At 33.2% G+C, this 17,715-nt stretch overlaps 3 protein-coding genes across 5 annotated transcripts; 2 read left to right on the top strand and 1 right to left on the bottom strand.

Moving 5' to 3' along the window:
* The first annotated feature begins 3,357 nt into the window (after nt 1-3,357).
* On the top strand, nt 3,358-4,524 carry LOC121209578 (CEN-like protein 1). The gene is made up of 4 exons (XM_041080455.1): nt 3,358-3,899; nt 3,986-4,047; nt 4,137-4,177; nt 4,273-4,524. The coding sequence occupies exons 1-4, from the start codon at nt 3,699-3,701 to the stop codon at nt 4,488-4,490; spliced, it is 522 nt and encodes a 173-aa protein (XP_040936389.1). The 5' UTR covers nt 3,358-3,698; the 3' UTR covers nt 4,491-4,524.
* A 3,209-nt stretch (nt 4,525-7,733) lies between these two features.
* LOC107922778 (DNA-directed RNA polymerases II, IV and V subunit 6A) lies at nt 7,734-9,555 on the top strand. Its single transcript, XM_016852945.2, has 6 exons — nt 7,734-7,999; nt 8,325-8,358; nt 8,446-8,621; nt 8,724-8,775; nt 9,136-9,203; nt 9,301-9,555. The coding sequence occupies exons 1-6, from the start codon at nt 7,965-7,967 to the stop codon at nt 9,368-9,370; spliced, it is 435 nt and encodes a 144-aa protein (XP_016708434.1). The 5' UTR covers nt 7,734-7,964; the 3' UTR covers nt 9,371-9,555.
* Nucleotides 9,556-10,681: 1,126 nt separating this feature from the next.
* On the bottom strand, nt 10,682-16,233 carry LOC107923489 (probable transcriptional regulator SLK2). Of its 3 annotated transcripts, none has more exons than XM_041080454.1 (10): nt 16,100-16,233; nt 14,416-15,179; nt 13,949-14,080; nt 13,688-13,736; nt 12,912-13,126; nt 12,762-12,830; nt 12,466-12,566; nt 12,059-12,152; nt 11,903-11,972; nt 10,682-11,803 (listed from the first exon to the last, which is right to left on the bottom strand). In XM_041080454.1, exons 2-10 carry the CDS (start codon nt 15,043-15,045, stop codon nt 10,971-10,973), a joined length of 2,193 nt encoding a protein of 730 aa, XP_040936388.1. In that variant the 5' UTR covers nt 15,046-15,179; nt 16,100-16,233; the 3' UTR covers nt 10,682-10,970. The 3 variants fall into 3 exon arrangements, with proteins under 3 accessions (XP_040936388.1, XP_040936387.1, XP_040936386.1); XM_041080453.1 differs by having other exon boundaries at nt 14,416-15,411; nt 16,100-16,220; XM_041080452.1 differs by having other exon boundaries at nt 14,416-15,454; nt 16,100-16,214.
* Nucleotides 16,234-17,715: the final 1,482 nt, after the last annotated feature.

Raw genomic sequence — 17,715 nt, 5'->3', positions numbered from 1 at the left:
TGGTAACAATTACCAAATTTAAAACTTAAGGAGACAAAAAAAAAATACTAAATTCAAACGTGAAATAGCAAATTAACCCTAAAACCTATCGAAACTTTAAATACGGAAAAGCTTACACATAGCGTCAAAAGAAAAATCCCAACTTCAACGGATTTCATGATCAAGCATTCAATTGAAGTGGGGTCATTGCTTTCCTTAGCCTTTCATTTTTTTTTTCTCAATAAAATAATAAGTTAACATTTTATGAGTACATAAATTTCAAAGAAGCAGTCATAATGTCTAAAAATGTGGGATTTAGAAATTGAAAGCTATGGCCCAATCAATTCCACGGGGTAAGAATTTTGAGCCTATGGGTCCAATCCTGTGGATCATGGGTCTAAATTGACCAACGAATACACTCTTAATATTTAGTAGAAGCATGATGAATTTTTTTATTTTTATTTATTTAAAAATAAGTAAATTAATCATTATATATTACATTAAAGAGTAAATTGGTCTTTTTATTTAAAATCTTATTTATTTTTATTAACGTGGTTGATGAAATAATCAAGTATGTTCAAAATTTTTTTTATAAAAATAATTAATTTTTAATAAAATAAAGATATAATGTATCCGAACTTTTATCCATACACGTATGAACAATGTTTTCGAAACTGTCATGAAAGTGTAACATGACAGCTCTTGAAAGTTCAAAACCAGGGACTAAATCACCGTACACTTTGTGTTAAGACCATAACGGTATGGTGAACCTTAACTCAGGTGGCTAGTTTCAGAATATAACGAGCATGGTCCCTAGAGACATAGTCATCGTTTAAACAAAACAGGCTTTTTCCATGATTTTATGTTATAATTTTAACAGTGATGGTGCAGTTTCCAGGCTTTCAGGTCCAGGAGGCAATTCCAGACCCTAGCCATGCTCCATTGTCGTGAAGAAACCACTTGTTTAAAGAGCATATATTTGCCTGGTTCTATGCTGATCGTCGAGGGAGCAGGTAAAAGCTAAATGTTAGTCGAAGAGAATCGGAGAAAGAAAAAAGAAACTTTTGAGTGATAGGAATTCCCTGTCAAATGGAAAAAGGAAAATTATCCTGGGGAAAATCCCTCAACAACGTGTCGAATTCAGACAGGTTTATATTATTCTCTTAGCCAAACAATATCAGATATGTGGCAGTTCCCCGTTTCATGTTCCTTTTCCTCTGTCTAGAATTCATTCATTCATTTCCCAATGTTCGTTTTGTGCTTCGATTAAATCACTTTCTTTTTGGCACTCAACTTCACAATTATTTCTACATTAGGGGCTCGAATTTATTTTTGTTTCAGTTAGGCCCTAATTTTAGTAATTATTTACATTAGATTTTAAACTTTTTGAAAACCCTAAAGTTTAAACCCTAATGTGGAAGCAATTGCTAAGTTCAGAAATGAACTTGGACAAAGAAAATGTGGGAACAATTACCAAGTTTAGTGTTTAAGTTGGACAAAAAAAAAATTCAGATCCTAAGTTGAGAATAGTTACCAAATTAAGGATCCAAAGAGTGGTTTAACCCTTGTTGTATATGAAAGACAAAAGACTTGTATGTGGTTGGCTGCTATGATTTCCCTACGTACAGGTGGACATATTGCTTTTCTCCTTTTAGAATACAATAAATCACTACTGTCTCTTATTCTTTTGAATCTTATTCATAATTTGGAAAGGGAATAAAGTTATAAACCTTTATATGTCATGTTTCTGTTCAAAAGTTTAAGGGATAATGTGTGTGTGTTGCACTGTTCTGTGGAAAAGGAGACAAATAATTTTATTCTATTAACATGGAACCATCGAGATTCATTATGATAAATTTACTATTTGGGTGAAAAAAAAATGTATTTAAGAAATATTATGTAAAGATAAATTATTAACCTAATTTGGATGTGATAAATGAAATATATATATTATATAAGAAATATAATGCACGACATCTATATCTAACTCAATATCCAACTCTTCGTCTCTTCTCCAACTCGTTCGGTTTTTTATGTATTCACCACTTATTTTTTATTTGCTTTTATATGTATTTGAAGATACGTGTAGCTCTAAGAGTGTAATATGTCTTTAAATATGGTGCCTAATTACTTCTAATATGTCAATCGTAGAAGGGATATATATTTATACATGAGAAGTTATCAAGAGTTATTAAAAAAACTAAAAGGATATGTTTTACTCATATAGTATGGGGTATCATGTCTTCAACGTAATCGCATGATTAGGTTATAATGTGAAAAAATAAATATATTAATATAAAATTGATGAAAAATGAATAAAGTTTTAAACAAAACAGTAAAATTGATGTGTTAAATTCTATTATGTATTTTTCTAGATTTTAAATAAAAATTTTGAAAAATTTATAGTAACATTTCTTACATTGTAATCATGAATTTCTTTTAATCTCTATGAATTATAAAATAACATTAAAAATATAATTTTAATAAAATAATGATAAAAAAAACTAGGGACAAGCCAAAATTGTACTTTCCAGCATTACATGCCAACCATTTTGAATGAAACCTTTTGCCTCCCATATCAATATCGAATTATCTACTAATACATGTTGATAAGTTTATCAACAATAATATATTATTAGTTTATAAATTATCATTTATCAAATGAATAAAATACCATTATCATTTATACACGTCAAATTTATAAATTCCATTTTTGGTTGATTTTCTAGTTTCTAATGAGGTTCAGGGTATGACATAATGCACTATATAAAATGCTGATTTCCCATTTGTCCAAAGATATATATATATATTAAAGTAGAAATAAAGTTATATTCTTCATTCTTAATGAACCCAAATAAGCCAAAAACGTGTTAGATTCCATATATCGTGATTTTGTAAATTTCTGTTCTTTCTCGAAACCCCAAATCCACATTTTTTTTCCCTCTTATTTAGTGAAGCATCTTCGAATCATTCAGCTTCAAACCCAAGCTTCCTTTTTCAAGTCCCTTTCACCCTTTTATTTAGAGATAGAAATTTTATGAATTTTGATTCGAATTAACTTTATAAAATTAAACTTTCTTAATATGTAATTTAAGGAAATTGGAATGGATTTCGATTAAATTTTTTTGAATTAAACCCCAAAAATTTACTATGGAGAAATTCATTTAAATCAATGTAAAATTAAAATAATCTTATATCTTTTTACATTTTTTTTTGTATAATTAATATTTTAACAATTAGATATTTATATTTTATATTTCATTCATATAGATCACACGTGTCAAATTTGATGTAAATTAAAAATTTTTAACTACCATTTAATAAATATGAAGATATGTATATATATATATTAGATCAACATGATAGAGATATTAGATTAGTTTCAAAATTTACATATATAACAAGTACAATTCTATCAATAAATTCAACAATTAAATTATTAAAATATTATTAGTACAAAGAGATATAAAGGGATGTAAATCCTATTTTAATTTTAAACAAATATAAATAAATCTCTTCACATAATTTTAACTGATTTCGTATATTTTTAATTAAAATTTCTTAAAACTTTTATAATTGGAACATGATCCAACGAGAAAAAAACCATCTGATCTCGCGTCATTTCCATCCCTACTTCTATCTATAAAAAGGCTTTCATACTCTTTCAAATCTATTGCATCAAAGCAGCTAAAACATACATACACATCGTCTTGTTCATCATGTCAAGAGTCCCTGAGCCACTTACCGTTGGGAGAGTTATAGGAGAAGTGGTGGACAATTTCACCCAAAGTGTTCAAATGACGGTAACGTACAACCCCAACAAACAAGTCGCCAATGGCCATGAGCTCATGCCTGCTGTCATCTCTGCTAGGCCTCGTGTTGAAATCGGCGGCAACGACATGAGAGACGCTTACACTTTAGTAAGTTCCACGATAAACCCTTGCATTCTACAGTCATGTATAGAGTTGTTTTTCTATCTTATTTTCCTTTTGCTATCTTTGTATAGATCATGACAGACCCCGACGCTCCAAGCCCTAGTGGCCCCTTCTTGAGAGAACATTTGCACTGGTTTGTATCAATATAAACTGTATATATATTTATATATGTGTTTATAATTTGTAAAAATTTCAGCCATTAACGTATATTTTCTGTTGCAGGATGGTTACCGACGTTCCTGGTACTACCGATGTTTCGTTTGGTGAATTTCGGAAACCCAATTTCAATATATATATATGCATTTTAACCTATGGAAATTTGGGGCTGAATTTAATCGATTTTAAACGACGACGACAGGGAGGGAACTTGTTAGCTACGAGGCTCCAAATCCGGCGGTCGGCATCCACAGATACGTGTTCATACTTTTCAAACAGAGAGGAAGAAGAACGGTGAAGTCACCGTCTTCGAGGGATTACTTCAACACCAGGAGGTTCTCGGCGGAGAACGGTTTGGGTCTTCCGGTAGCGGCGGTTTACTTCAATGCCCAGAGAGAAACTGCTGCAAGAAGAAGATAACTATGGCAGCCCCATAGACAATAAGTATAATAAAATGAAGGAACAATTAACAATCTATTGATCTGTCCTTGGTTAAGGGATTGACACGTATGGTTTCTAGCAGATTAGTTCTACAGTTAAGAATCAATCTAGTGCGCCGTCGACTGTTGGGTTGGGTGACTCTTATTATTATGTAAGAACTAGGTTTCGTTTCGTTTCTGCCTGTCTGCGTCAAAAAAACCATTCTTCGTCGCCAATGATGTTATGGTATTGGGTTATTACTATACGATGCGTTGCTATTGTCGCTTGTGTAAAATGTCTAATATTTCAACAACAAAAAATGATTTTATATTTCTTTAGTTGTATAAAAAATATTTTTATATTTACATCTCTTAAAAGAAATAGTATATTATTTAATGCTTGAGTTTTATTTTGATGTTCAATTTGATGCTTAAATTTTTTTTGTCTCAATTACCAAATTAAACACTTAAATTTGACTTCAATGATTAGTTTGATACCTATATTTTCTTTTCTTTCAAATTAAATTTCTATCTTTTTTATTAAAGCAAGCATGGTATCATTTGATATGGGTATCAAATTGAGATTAAAAAATATTAAATTAAACATTAAATTAAAATTTAATTAATTAACAAATGATATATTAACTGAAAAATTGATAATATAATCAAAATTATATAATAAAATCCTAAGCCATTTGAGTATTTAAGTTCAAGTCTAACTATACAAAATTGTGTTGTGTGATTACGTGAGAATTATGTTCCGTTCCTTCTAATTCTTTATCCATTATGCTTTGCATTGATTTAATTTGATATTATAGTTGCTCTTATGTTACTTTATTGTATTTGTAATGTTAAAAGTTACTGTTTTGTAAGAAAAATATATAAAAGAAACTGCTGCTCTTATTAGTTTCCATTTTACCACCACCATTGCTTATTATTACCCATTAAAAAAGAAAGAAAAAAACAGGGAGGTATCGATATTCCATGGCGTTATTATATTTTCCTACCCATTAAGCAGGCAGCACCATTGCTTTTGTTTCAAGCACAAGTGAGTGGTGGGAGATTGCATTGAGAAGGGAGTCGAGAAGCGATCCTTAGAGTGCTGCAAAGGCAATCATGGTGCACCGATTGGAGTGCGTTACAGCAGTCAATGCTAGGGTTAGCCACAGCTGCACCGGGCACCACGAAAGGTGCGCACACGTTCAGGCTCGTCAGCTCGGTCGGGCAGCTTTGTGCATTTGTAGTATGGGTCTGCACTGCCACTGAAACCACCAACACAAGTAGTGCTACGGCAGCGGATCGGGAACTGAGAGATACAAGTGATTTGAGACTTACCATGATTTCTTGCTGGTTTTTCATTTTTTGAGATTTATTCACTGGGGTTTTTAGTATTTATAGATTGGAATTTGGGGGGTTGATCAGTGTAATGATCGATTGTGTGAGTTACCTAAGTTTTTTTTTTTAGAACAGTTGGTGGGTTCATTTCTCGTGGATGTATGACTTGGGCCAAATTTTGAAATTGAAAAAATTTTGATAACATAATTCAATGGAATTTTAAAAATATTCGAACTTGAGTTTAAGTTTTTTATTAATGTTTTTACATATTTAATAATTAATTTAAAATAAAAATGATTTAATAATCATTTTATTTAAATTCTGATTCAGTCAAAAAAGTGAACAAAAAATTCTTTATTCAAGTCCAGCCAAGCGGATGACATTAGGCTAATTAATATTTTTTTTCACTATATCTTTTAATATCAGAAAAAAGAATATCACCTTTTACTAAAGTTGGATTGGATGTAACGGTATGATAGTTGCATCAATCTTTTAATTATTAGATTGGTAGTCAAAATGATCAGACCGTTAATTTTTAGTTCGATCGTCAGTTCAACAATAAATAAGAATTAAGAATTTTAAAAATCAGTTTAACTGTGATTTTTTTATCTCAGTTTCTAAATCAATTGGTTCGATCGGCTGGTCCGATTTGGTTAAAATAACATCGGATTGTACTCTTAAAAAGAGAACTTAAGTTTAAATATTGAAGTTGACATTGTTAACATAAATAACCACGGATTCTGAAAAGATTAGTATTTATGCACCATAGCATAGAAATTAAAATTTTAATGGTTAATAGATTCAATGGTTGTGGTTTGAATTAAAATTAAAATTCTAAAAGCATAAGGATTAAAAATATCAAATTGGAGAATAATGATTAAATCAACTACGGAACAAAATAACTAATTTTAATCTAACACATTTATTTGTTACCGTTTGGTTCATGACTAAAATTAAAATTTTGAAAAATATAGAGATTAAAATTGATCAATTAAAAAATGTAAAAATTAAAATTAATCAAATTAAAATATAAGAATAAAATTCATAATTTATGCATAATATACGACATTATAATAAAGGTTTAAGGTTGAGTTATTGTTGTTTTTCTAAGGGTCTGTTGAAGGAAAAATATTATGTAAACTTTTGTATTAAAAGTCAGATTGTATTTTGCTCCATTTATACCAAGAGCAAATTGAGCCTTTTATTAAACATTTCATCTAATTCTATTGTTAAAAATTAATCATTATAGGCTAGTATAAGGTACACGGTGACATATCACTTGTAACAATCTGATTATTTCATTAGCCAAACCGATTTTTAACAGAGGAAATGCATAAAATTTGTAACAAAAAGATGAATTTACGTTTTAATCTAATGCATAAAAATTAATTTACTCATTTTTTAAAGGGTAAACTATCAAAATAGTCACTTTCGTTTACCTTTTAGTCACTTATGTTTGAAATGTTACGTGGCATGTATAATCATCATTTTAAACAAAAATTTTAAGTTAATTTATACAATCAATCCCCATTTTTTTTTGTTTTGAGCAATTTAATTTTTTTCTTTTATGTTGTTTTAACTTTTTTTTTCATTCTCTTCTGCTTCTCTCTTTGTTTTCCTCCCTTCTCTATTTATTTTAACGTAGTTTTTCTATATTTTTTATTTGTTAAAACTAATCCCTATACTTTTATTTTTTTAAACAATTTAAATTTTTTCTAGTGAGGCGGGCTTGTGAACTAGTTTTACCAAAAGGAAAACATAAAAAAATTACGTTAAAAGAAATGGAGAATGGAGGAAAACAGAGGGAGAAGCAGAAGAAAATGAAAAAAAATTAAAAGAATATAAAAGAAAAAAATTAAATTGTTTAGTGACTAAAATATTACAATACGATAACATAAGTGACTAAAACGTAATAGTTCAAACATAAGTAACTAAAATGTAACTTGAGACAAATAAAAGTGACTATTTTGAAAGCTTATCTTTAAATCAGCTATAACTAAGGAGAATTCTAGAACATAAAACCTCTATTTGTTTTGTTAGGGCTTTACAGAGACGAAGCAGGGAAGTAAAAGTTTTGACCTTTTGAGAAAAATCCTGTGAGAATCCACTCTCTCCATAGTTTCTTCAAGCAAACCCTACGATGGCGGACGACGACTATAATGATATGGACATGGGGTTCTTCTCTATCTCACTCTCTGTTTCTTTCTATGTGCTTTTAATTTGCTTTTTATGTAGTCGTTTCGATAATTTGATTATATTTCCCTGTTTTTATTGAAATTCGGATAATCTAATCAAATCCAAGAAGTGGGTTTGTTTTAGTTTTCGCTCTTCGATTGTTTTGGGAATAAATTTAGGGTATGGGAAATTTTCTCTTATGAACCCTAATGTTTACAAACAACCAAACAGAGGGCAAATTTTCTTTTTTGGTTGGAACGTAGTGTGCTTCTTATGCATTGTTGCTTAAGAACTTAACTGTGGGATGTTGATATCGTTGCTGTAGATATGAGGATGAGCCACCAGAGCCTGAGATTGAAGTAAGGATTTTTTTTTTTAAAAGCTACATTGTTTGTTGTAAGAAATCGAATGTGAACTGTGTGTTGAATTGTCTTTATGGTGAACAGGAAGGAGCTGAGGAGGATTTGGAAAACAATAACAACGATGATGTTCCTCTAGAACCTATCGAAACCGAAGACAAAGTAGACCAAGATGCTAAAGACAAAACTACTCGTAAAACATCAAAGTATATGACCAAATACGAGCGTGCTAGAATCTTGGGTACCCGAGCCTTGCAAATCAGGTTTGCTTAGTAACCTTTTAGAATCACGTGTACCTTGAATGGTTTTCGGTTTTGTTGTACGATTCGATAATTTTATTTGTTGTTGTTTGTCCTGATGAGCAGTATGAATGCACCTGTTATGGTTGAGTTGGAGGGTGAGACCGACCCACTTGAGGTATGATTATGTTAATGATTGCATTTGATTTTGAGTTATAAAAAGAATTTGATAACGCTGTAACCATAGGTTAGCTTGGTATAAAGTTAAGAGATTGCCACTTGGTTTTCCTACTTGACAAGACATGTTTCGAATACCTATATGTATAAAACAGGCTTCAGCCTTTGATTTAATATGGAATCAAGACTAAATAGACGAATTAGGGTTTAACTCTGTTAATGTCTACTGTCATATTAGCACGGAATATGGTCCACAAGCCATCTTCCTGCCAGTCCATATGCAATATACACGTGATACTGCCGACAACACTAGATTTGGTTTTTTCTTTGCTATAACTCTATTCTTTTGCATTTATATTAGATTGCCATGAAGGAGCTTCGAGAGCGGAAAATACCCTTTACCATAAGACGCTACTTGCCCGATGGAAGGTGAGATTTTTTGTTTTGGAATTGGAATCTTGTTTTTAATTTACTTGCCTCCGCTTTAGTTATCCTAGTGGATTAAACTTTGGGTATAACATTACAGTTATGAAGATTGGGGAGTCGATGAGTTGATTGTGGAAGACTCGTGGAAGAGACAAGTCGGAGGCGATTGATTATGTGTTCTTACTTCTCGAATTTGGTGTGTGGTATGTAAGAGTCGTGATGCTTAGATTCAGTCAGTAAATGTAAAAAAGACGATCTAGAAGGATGTCTTTGGAACCGTGGTAGTAGACTCGTTTTGAACCCTGTTGTGCTTTTCGACATTAACGTAGGTTATAATGGGAGTTTTGACTAGAAATTGGCTATTTTGCATATAACCAAGGTTGTTATTCCTATTTACAAATAGGCTGCTTAAAATCATTATTATAAGCCAACATCTTGTGGGTGGTTTTCAAATTTTAGTTTAATTAAAAAAGAAATCAAGCCATTTTCATTCATACAAGAACACAATAATATCTTAAATCATTTGTGTATTCGCATTAGTGGCACCTAAGAGTTGGGGATCAACTGTAATTTACCATTATATTAATCTATAATTTCTCAAATTTTTAAAGAAATGTTTTGAAATTTTATCAATTTTTAGTCCAAGTCGAGATTGTAATTAATTATTTGATGATTTTTTAAAGCTTCAATCTAAGTGAAGACTGCAACTACTGAATTGAAAAATTAAATCCATAAATGAGAAAATGTATATATTAATTGCACTGAAAACCCAAACCTAAACATTTAAGATTTTAAAATTGCCAACTAACTACTCTTATTTTACTGCTGCCGTTTGATATGGCATGTTTCCATGGTTATTAACATATTGGGTAAATTATAGTTAAGGTCACTAAACTATTTGATTATTTAACTTCAAAAAGTTTTAAAATAGTCACTGCATAATTCAAAAGTTTTTATTTTAGTACTGGGTTATTAAAATCGCTATTGTATGACATTCTATGTTCGTACTATTTGCACCAATTAAAAGCTCTACTTCCTATTCTCTTTTACAATTCTGTTTTTTTCATGGAATTGCTTTGATCATTATGAGTTTACAAATCAAAATCTAAACAGCTTTCTTCTCTAATCTTCGACACAAACTGTTAAATTGACTTAGATTTAAAGTATATTCTCTTACTTATCGATGAGTATTGATCCACAATCGTTGAAATGTTACTTGAAGTTCACTAGTTGAAATTAAAAAAAAAAATTAACAGTGCAGTGACATAAGTACTTCCAAATAATTTTGTGACTTAAATGAAAACATTTAAATAATTCAGTAATCATTTTTTAACTTTTTAAAATTAAGTGACCAAAATATAAACTTAATAATAATTTAATAATCATGGGTGTAATTTACCATTAACATTAATAGAAAGGGTTGTCGGTAAAGATTTTAGATCAGAGCTGACCTTTTACCTCTTTACCTAAAACAGAAAAAGAACAGAAAAACTTGTAAACATGATATTAATAAAGATACCCAGTCTGTTCTCAAGTTCGTTCCATAGATTACACTTGAAATACTTGAAAACTGAAAACCCTTAGAAAGGGAAAATTAAAAGAAAAAAAATCAGTAAATACCTACTTAAGAACAAAAAAAGCTAGTTATGGCACAGTAATACCATATTAGAGAGGCCAAAAAAAAAAATGATTTCAAATATTTTGTACAATGATTTGCCCAAAAGATCCAAACTAGCAGAAAGTCAATGATATGGGGCAAAATTATGTTAGTCATGCCTTCCAGCCATAACCAATATTATAGTCAAGGTCATTGTTAAAAAACCCATTATCCATGAAATCATTAGCTATATCCGGAACTGTATCGTCCTGTGAATGGAGATTCTGAGGCAAATCAGGTTGTCCTCGGTTGAATCTGTTGTCACCACCGGCGGCTAAAGAATTGTCATTTGAAGTGGCTTTGAAACTGTTGCTTTGACTCACTGCAGGCCCTGCAACACATCCAGACATGGTAGAGGTAGCTGTAGCCAGAGCAGAGGTGTTTCTCCCCGCACTTCCATTCTCATTCTGCCCATTCACGGACTGCTGTTGAACTCCCGTGTTGTTATTAGACATCTCCTGTAGAAGTTGTTGGATCATTTGTTGTTGTAAAGCTGGATTTCCTTGAGATGACTGCATGTGGTTCTGTTGGATTAGGTTATTTGCTGTGACGCTTAATGTATGTTGCTGAGCTGGTAACGAGGCAGCAGGCCCTTGGAAACTCGAAGATGGACTCTGGTTAGAGTTATTGAAGGAAGATGAGGCTTCCTGATGAAGTGAGTTAGGGTTTGAATTTATTGAATTTTGCCGAACGAGCAGGTTCTGGTAGTTAGAAAGTGCCAAAGCTGCTTGTGCCGAACCACTTAAAGTTCCTCGACCAGCAGCCATTTGATGGTTGTTGTTTCTCATTGGATTATTGTTTATCCCAGGATTCAATGCAATCAGCTTATTGAGGGTATTCCTGTCAGTTGGCAGACCCCGAACATTTGTCATCTGCTCCATTTCTTGCAGTTTTTGCATTTGGAGTTTGGTCGAAGAGGGATGTCGAGGATAGTTCTTCAAGCCCTCTGCAAATATGGTGTTTACAAAAAACGGGGAATGAGAATAAAAGCTATCCTGTACGACTTACCAATCCAGAGGTCAGAATGGCAAATTGTACGACTTACCAATCGCCCCAGACTTGTTTTCTCGACAAAAATCTATCAGATCTTTCATGCTGTTGACAACCTCAGCAATCTAACAAATAATGCAAAACAAACTATAAAGAAACTAAAAAATATATTTGTTTACCAGAATATCAATGGACTACGTTAAAACCGTACCTGCAAACACCTCACGTATCTTTTCGAAAAACCTAAGTCATTCAGTGACTGTAATTCCAAACTTTTAACAAGCTGTCGTCCAGCTGTTAGGACCCTGAGAGAAAGCAAAAAATGTACTCGTTATAACCTATGCTATTCTTAAAATATATACATACATCCAATTGAAGCTCCTACAACATAAAAAGCTCAAGCTAAAATCAACACTATAATTTGAAGACCCTGCAAAACCACTTTTCTGGGTTGGGTCGCTGTGGCTTAATAGCACCTGAGGAGGGTGAACCATGTAACAAATCAAAAGAACTTCATACTTCCAAGGTTTCTCAAGTGCTCCAATCGAAGAATCAGGATAACATCGTCCACAGGATTTTATAAAAAGAAAAATAATCACATTTATGTGATTAACTCACATATTGCTGTTTGTTTGCAAGTCCTGCTGAGAAACCCCCTCAGCTCCACTTTCAGAAATTGTGCTCTGACATTTTTGTGCCACCTGAACTAACTGGTTTACCTACATAATTTATAATTTTGAGTTTATATCAGGTGTCTTTAAAGAACTTAAACGAAATGGACATATGATCAGGAAAGAGCACAAAGATTTATATAGCAGAAAACATTACATGCAAAAGAAACAGAAGCAGAGTGAGTTTTTGTTTACACAGGCATCATCCATAAGTTAGAGCTAATAAGGCACAAACTTTAGTACCTGAGGTGCAACTAAATGACGAGGAAAAAGTTCTTCATGCCTACGTGCACAAAATTCCCAAGACAATATCTGAAAAACAGAAACAGTTAATAAGCTATTCCCTAGATTGTCGAGAACAGCAGCAAAATGTGAAACAGGTTTTATATTGACCTTTAAGTCCTGAGTGAATATGATACGAAGCTGACCCTCACGAACAACCCGAAGCTGCTCATATACACTCTCCTGAACAGCTCTTCCATACTCCAACATCATTATTCCAGAAGGAAATCTACACTCTCGGGGCATGTCCAAATATAGAAGCTCATCAATTACTCCACTGCCAAATTTGATTTCAGTAAGTCTGGGAAGTACTTCAAAAGTTGCCTCTGTAAACATGAGTAATTAGTTAGTCAAAAATCCAGTATGTGTCTCAGATGCTAAGTTGCAAGGCCATATGTTTTCTAACTAGTCAGACAAAATAAGCGTATCAACAATGGAGTCTACAAGTCCATAGAACGTTAAAAATCACTAGACTTTAGGTGAAGTTGGTTAAATCCATAAGCACGATTCAATAAATGTTCATTTCAAGTCATTGGTACATAATGAAAAGGCATATTCTAGGGCAGTTTTAACTGAAAAAGGAATACCAATTATTCTAAACCCCATAACCCAAAAAGTTCAAGAAATTCCATTTCCATCTTCAGTCCAATATGTCAATATATGGAGAAGGAAAAAATGATATTCTATAATCATAAAAGTCCTAAGATAAAACCAAAAATCAATGAAAAGAAAGTAATTAGTTTACAGTGGTGTGGTACACATTCACTAACATGCACAATCTATAGAACGCTTGTTTCACGTACCCTAATCCTAAAGCGTACTTTTGCTAAATCAACTAACAAGAATATTCACTCTAAAACAAATGGAATGCTCATAAAATCTCTTACCAAACCCCCTTCCAGACTTCGACCCACAAATGTCACACTGCCAAGCATCCTGAAATTTACATGAAAGTAAGAATGTTGCATATTTAGAAGACAAGCATGTAATTCAAGAAGGAAAGTGATGGAGAATTGCTCATCAAAGAATGCATGCAACGTTATCAAATCAGAAAACAAGAAAAAATTCAGTAGAAAAGACTAACTTCGAGAGAGAAAAATAAATTTTCTTGTTTTACAAAGTAGAGAGAAATAAGCACAAATACTGACCATAGCTGCTTGAGGGAAAACACCAAGTGCATGACTCCCGACATTATCATACATTGATAAACACCACTTTTTCTTTGCACGTGGAGAATAATATTCTGCAACAAATTTCCTCCAGTATGCAATGGTATTGTCCTACAAAATCAAGTAGATATAACAGGATTCATACAACTTTGCATCTCAGTTATTACTAAGTTGAAAATGAGTTAAGACTGTAACAAGATAATTGTGCATACGAACATAAATCAGATTTCCGCAAACAAGATAATTGAGCATATGAACACTAGTAGATTCGTACACTAGCTAATAATGAGATAACTTGTTGACTGCAACAACAAAATAATTGTGCATATGAACATAAATCAGATTTCGACAAACAAAATGTAACAGAATTGAAACCTTTGAATAAAACCAATTAATATACAAGATACTTTGGCACAAGATGCAGTATATAAAAAACATTAACTCACTGGTGGCCTTTGCCGTTGGTGATATAAGTATTGCATTAGGCGGCGAGCACATACACCACCATCAAAGGGACGTTTCATTCCAGTTATTTGCTGCATCCCCTGTTGCTGCAATTGCTGCCTCAACTGCAATTGCTGCTGCTGTTGTTGTTGTTGCTGCTGCTGTTGCTGTTGCAAGTGTGCTCTCTGCAATGGTGGCAACGACTGCAAAATTTGTTGCTGTTGTCTAAATCTCTGCTGCTGCATCAAAGCTTGTAATTGAGGGTTTCGACCTTGCAACTGCATGGAATCCTGTCTTTGTAGCAGTTGTTGCAACATCTGCTGCTGCAGAATGTCTTCTTGTTTGATATCCAGCCGAGGCTTCTTCTGCACCTGGGATAAATTACCAGGGTCTTGCAAGAAGGGCCCTGGGACTCGTGGACCCAACGGAACAGAAACTTGCCCAGTTTGTGGCTGTGGCCGGGATGCAGCACTTGAGGCCCCTTGTTTCAGCTGCTGACTCTGTTGCATCTGTTGGACACTTGGGTCTTGATGAGAGCCATGATGGCCTACAGAAGACCCATCAACAACTGATGAACCTGACATGGTTATATTGTTGGAAGAAAACGACATGGGCGAAGCTGGCAAGCGCATATATGAATCTGTATTAATGCTAGCACTTCTCTGTAAGTGGGGACCTCCAGAAAATGCCGAATTTGCATCTGTGACCAAAGAACTTGCCCCAACACTAGGTCCAGAGTTTGCCACACTGTTCAACACCACACTATCTGAAACAGGACCCAGATTAGGAACCCCAGTTCCAGGAATAGAATTAGATGAGTTCTCATAAGGTGAGCTCAAGCGAGAGTTAACTACAGCCTGGGACTGCCCATTTCCTTGGAGGAAAATTCCAGAACTTGAGGAAGATTGGGTTAACCCTCCAGCCATCCGAGAAGGTACCATCGGAGGCACCGCCCCCTGGTGACTGGAGTCTAAATAGCTATCCAGAGCCAGAACTTTCTAATAATAACAAAACACACCCTCAACAATTTGTTGCAGATATCTAAAAACAATGTATGATAGAAAAAACAGATAAGAAATATTAGAGTTCAAATTACATGTGCTTCAACAGTCCAAAGTTACAATTTTTCAAACAGTACCACTCAGATAAATCAATCAGGACTGGAAACACTGAAAAAGAAAACCAAAATGATTCAAAGAATAAATCCCCATAATTTTAACGAAACAAACTTCCTTAACTATCCCCTCGACCATCCCCTCCCCCACACACCCCAAAAAACCCTAATTTTTGGACCCATCTCACTAAAACAAGAATGTATAACTACTAGAACAATAAAATCCTAAAGTTTTTGCATTTTGGAAGTACATAACAGCAATCAAATCGTTCCATTAATCAAAACGAGCTACCAATCAGGTTTCAGTCCTAAATTACTTACATTGAAAATCCCACGGTATAATCAAACTCGAATTAGAAAGATGAACAGTCCCAGTAGAATCAATAGATTAACGATTAATTAAATACTTAATATCAAGATCAAGATATAGCAAGCATGAATCACTTAAAATAAAAACAAATTTTCCAAAAAGAAAAACAGTGGGCTTAACTGGTTTTAGAAATCAAAGCAGAATAAGCTACTTTTAAGTAAATAATAATAATAATAAACAAATAAAGAGAGAATCTACTAACCTTAAAATCGCGAGCTACGAGCTGGGAAAAATATATAAATAAAAGGAGTAAATGTTTTTTTTTTAATTTTATAACTTAATTTAGAAACTGAAAAGAAAGTTGGTAAAGAGGGGATTTTTCCAGGACGCTGTTTATATACCTAGCGGGAATGACAGAGAGAAAGTTACCGGCTGCACCTGTAATTTTGCGGTATGTGACCGAATGTGTCGGTTGTCACAAAGGACACGTGTTTCCTCATGATAGCACGACGAAGTCGGTGTTTAGATCGAGCAGTGGCGACGCGAGTTTGATGGTGGCGTGTCATTGTTTCATTCGTTGATTTAAATGCGGCCGATGATAGATACTGAGGATGATGCCATTTTGGGTAAACTCTTTTGAGGTGATGATCAGTTACGGGCTGACGTTGGATAAATGGATTTTCTTTGATCACAGCTTACGTGAAATTTATCTGATTTCAATAGATTATGATGTGGCGGGCTTTTATTGGTTGTTGAAATCTAGTGTTTTATGAATTGGGAGTATACGATTTTAAGCAGGGGCTTTAAGGTATATTTAGGGTTAAAGATAGGGTAGATTTTGTAGCGCCACGTGTCATGAAGGGTAAATTATGTGTTTGGTCACTGAATTATGTTTAAATTTCTCTTTTTACCATCCAATTATCAAAAGTTATAATATGCATCCACATTATTTTGTCACTCATCCATTAAATTTCATTTTTTTTATCTTAATGAAATAATGATGTGTCATGTTATCTCAATAGTTAATAACTAATTTGTCCTTTGAATTAGAGTAAAAATGTTAATTTGACACTTTTAGAACTTTTTAAACAATAACTCTAAAAAAATTTAATTTTTTTTATAAATACTGTTATACTTTATTTAGACTATGACATGTGTTAGCATGACAAGCTACTTGAGAAGTGCTCATAGCCAACCCTTTGATTCCACCAATGCACCTTGATGACTAGTTGTCCTAAATCCCTTAGTCTCATCGTGGGACCCAAACCACTCGCTCTCTCATCAAGGGCTTAAACCACTCGTATCAAAGAATTGCTCACCCACTTGGCAAATATTCTTGACAAGCACTTGCTCTTCAAGTGTGAACACTCCTCACGTGTGAACAGACCTTTAATGACCATTAGGCCTCACTTGAGTGTAACAACCTCGTACTGTCATAACCGAATGAGGACCACAATGCACATCTTGCACGTACTCTCTAATGATAACTTCTTTACAGTAGCCTACTATGTTACACTAGCAGATAAGATAACCTCCACTATAAAAATCCTCCCAAATAATAGAAAAAAAAAATTAACCTTTCAAGCAACCTTTAAGTACCATTTCTCCTTGTTCCTTCCTCCTTCCTCAATTCTCAATCATCTTCTTGTCTCTTTCCTGCTCTTCACCTTACTAGGTGAACCAACCTCCTTAATATCACCCTTCATCCTCTTTGTTATACATTTTATCAACAAATGTCATACCATTAAAAATTTAAATGAACTTAATGTTGAATGTGTTGTGTAATTTTTTAAACAAAGCTCGTATAAGGTGTGACTTATGTGATGATTATATATGAATAACTTCAAATTGCACTCTTTTGGTACTACTTTGATCAAA

This window comes from Gossypium hirsutum, chromosome A11 (assembly GCF_007990345.1).
Source record: "Gossypium hirsutum isolate 1008001.06 chromosome A11, Gossypium_hirsutum_v2.1, whole genome shotgun sequence".
In the NCBI taxonomy this organism is placed as follows: Eukaryota; Viridiplantae; Streptophyta; class Magnoliopsida; order Malvales; family Malvaceae; genus Gossypium; species Gossypium hirsutum.
The sequence above is the reverse complement of the archived record's forward strand: the minus strand, read 5'-3'. Positions and strand labels throughout refer to the sequence as shown.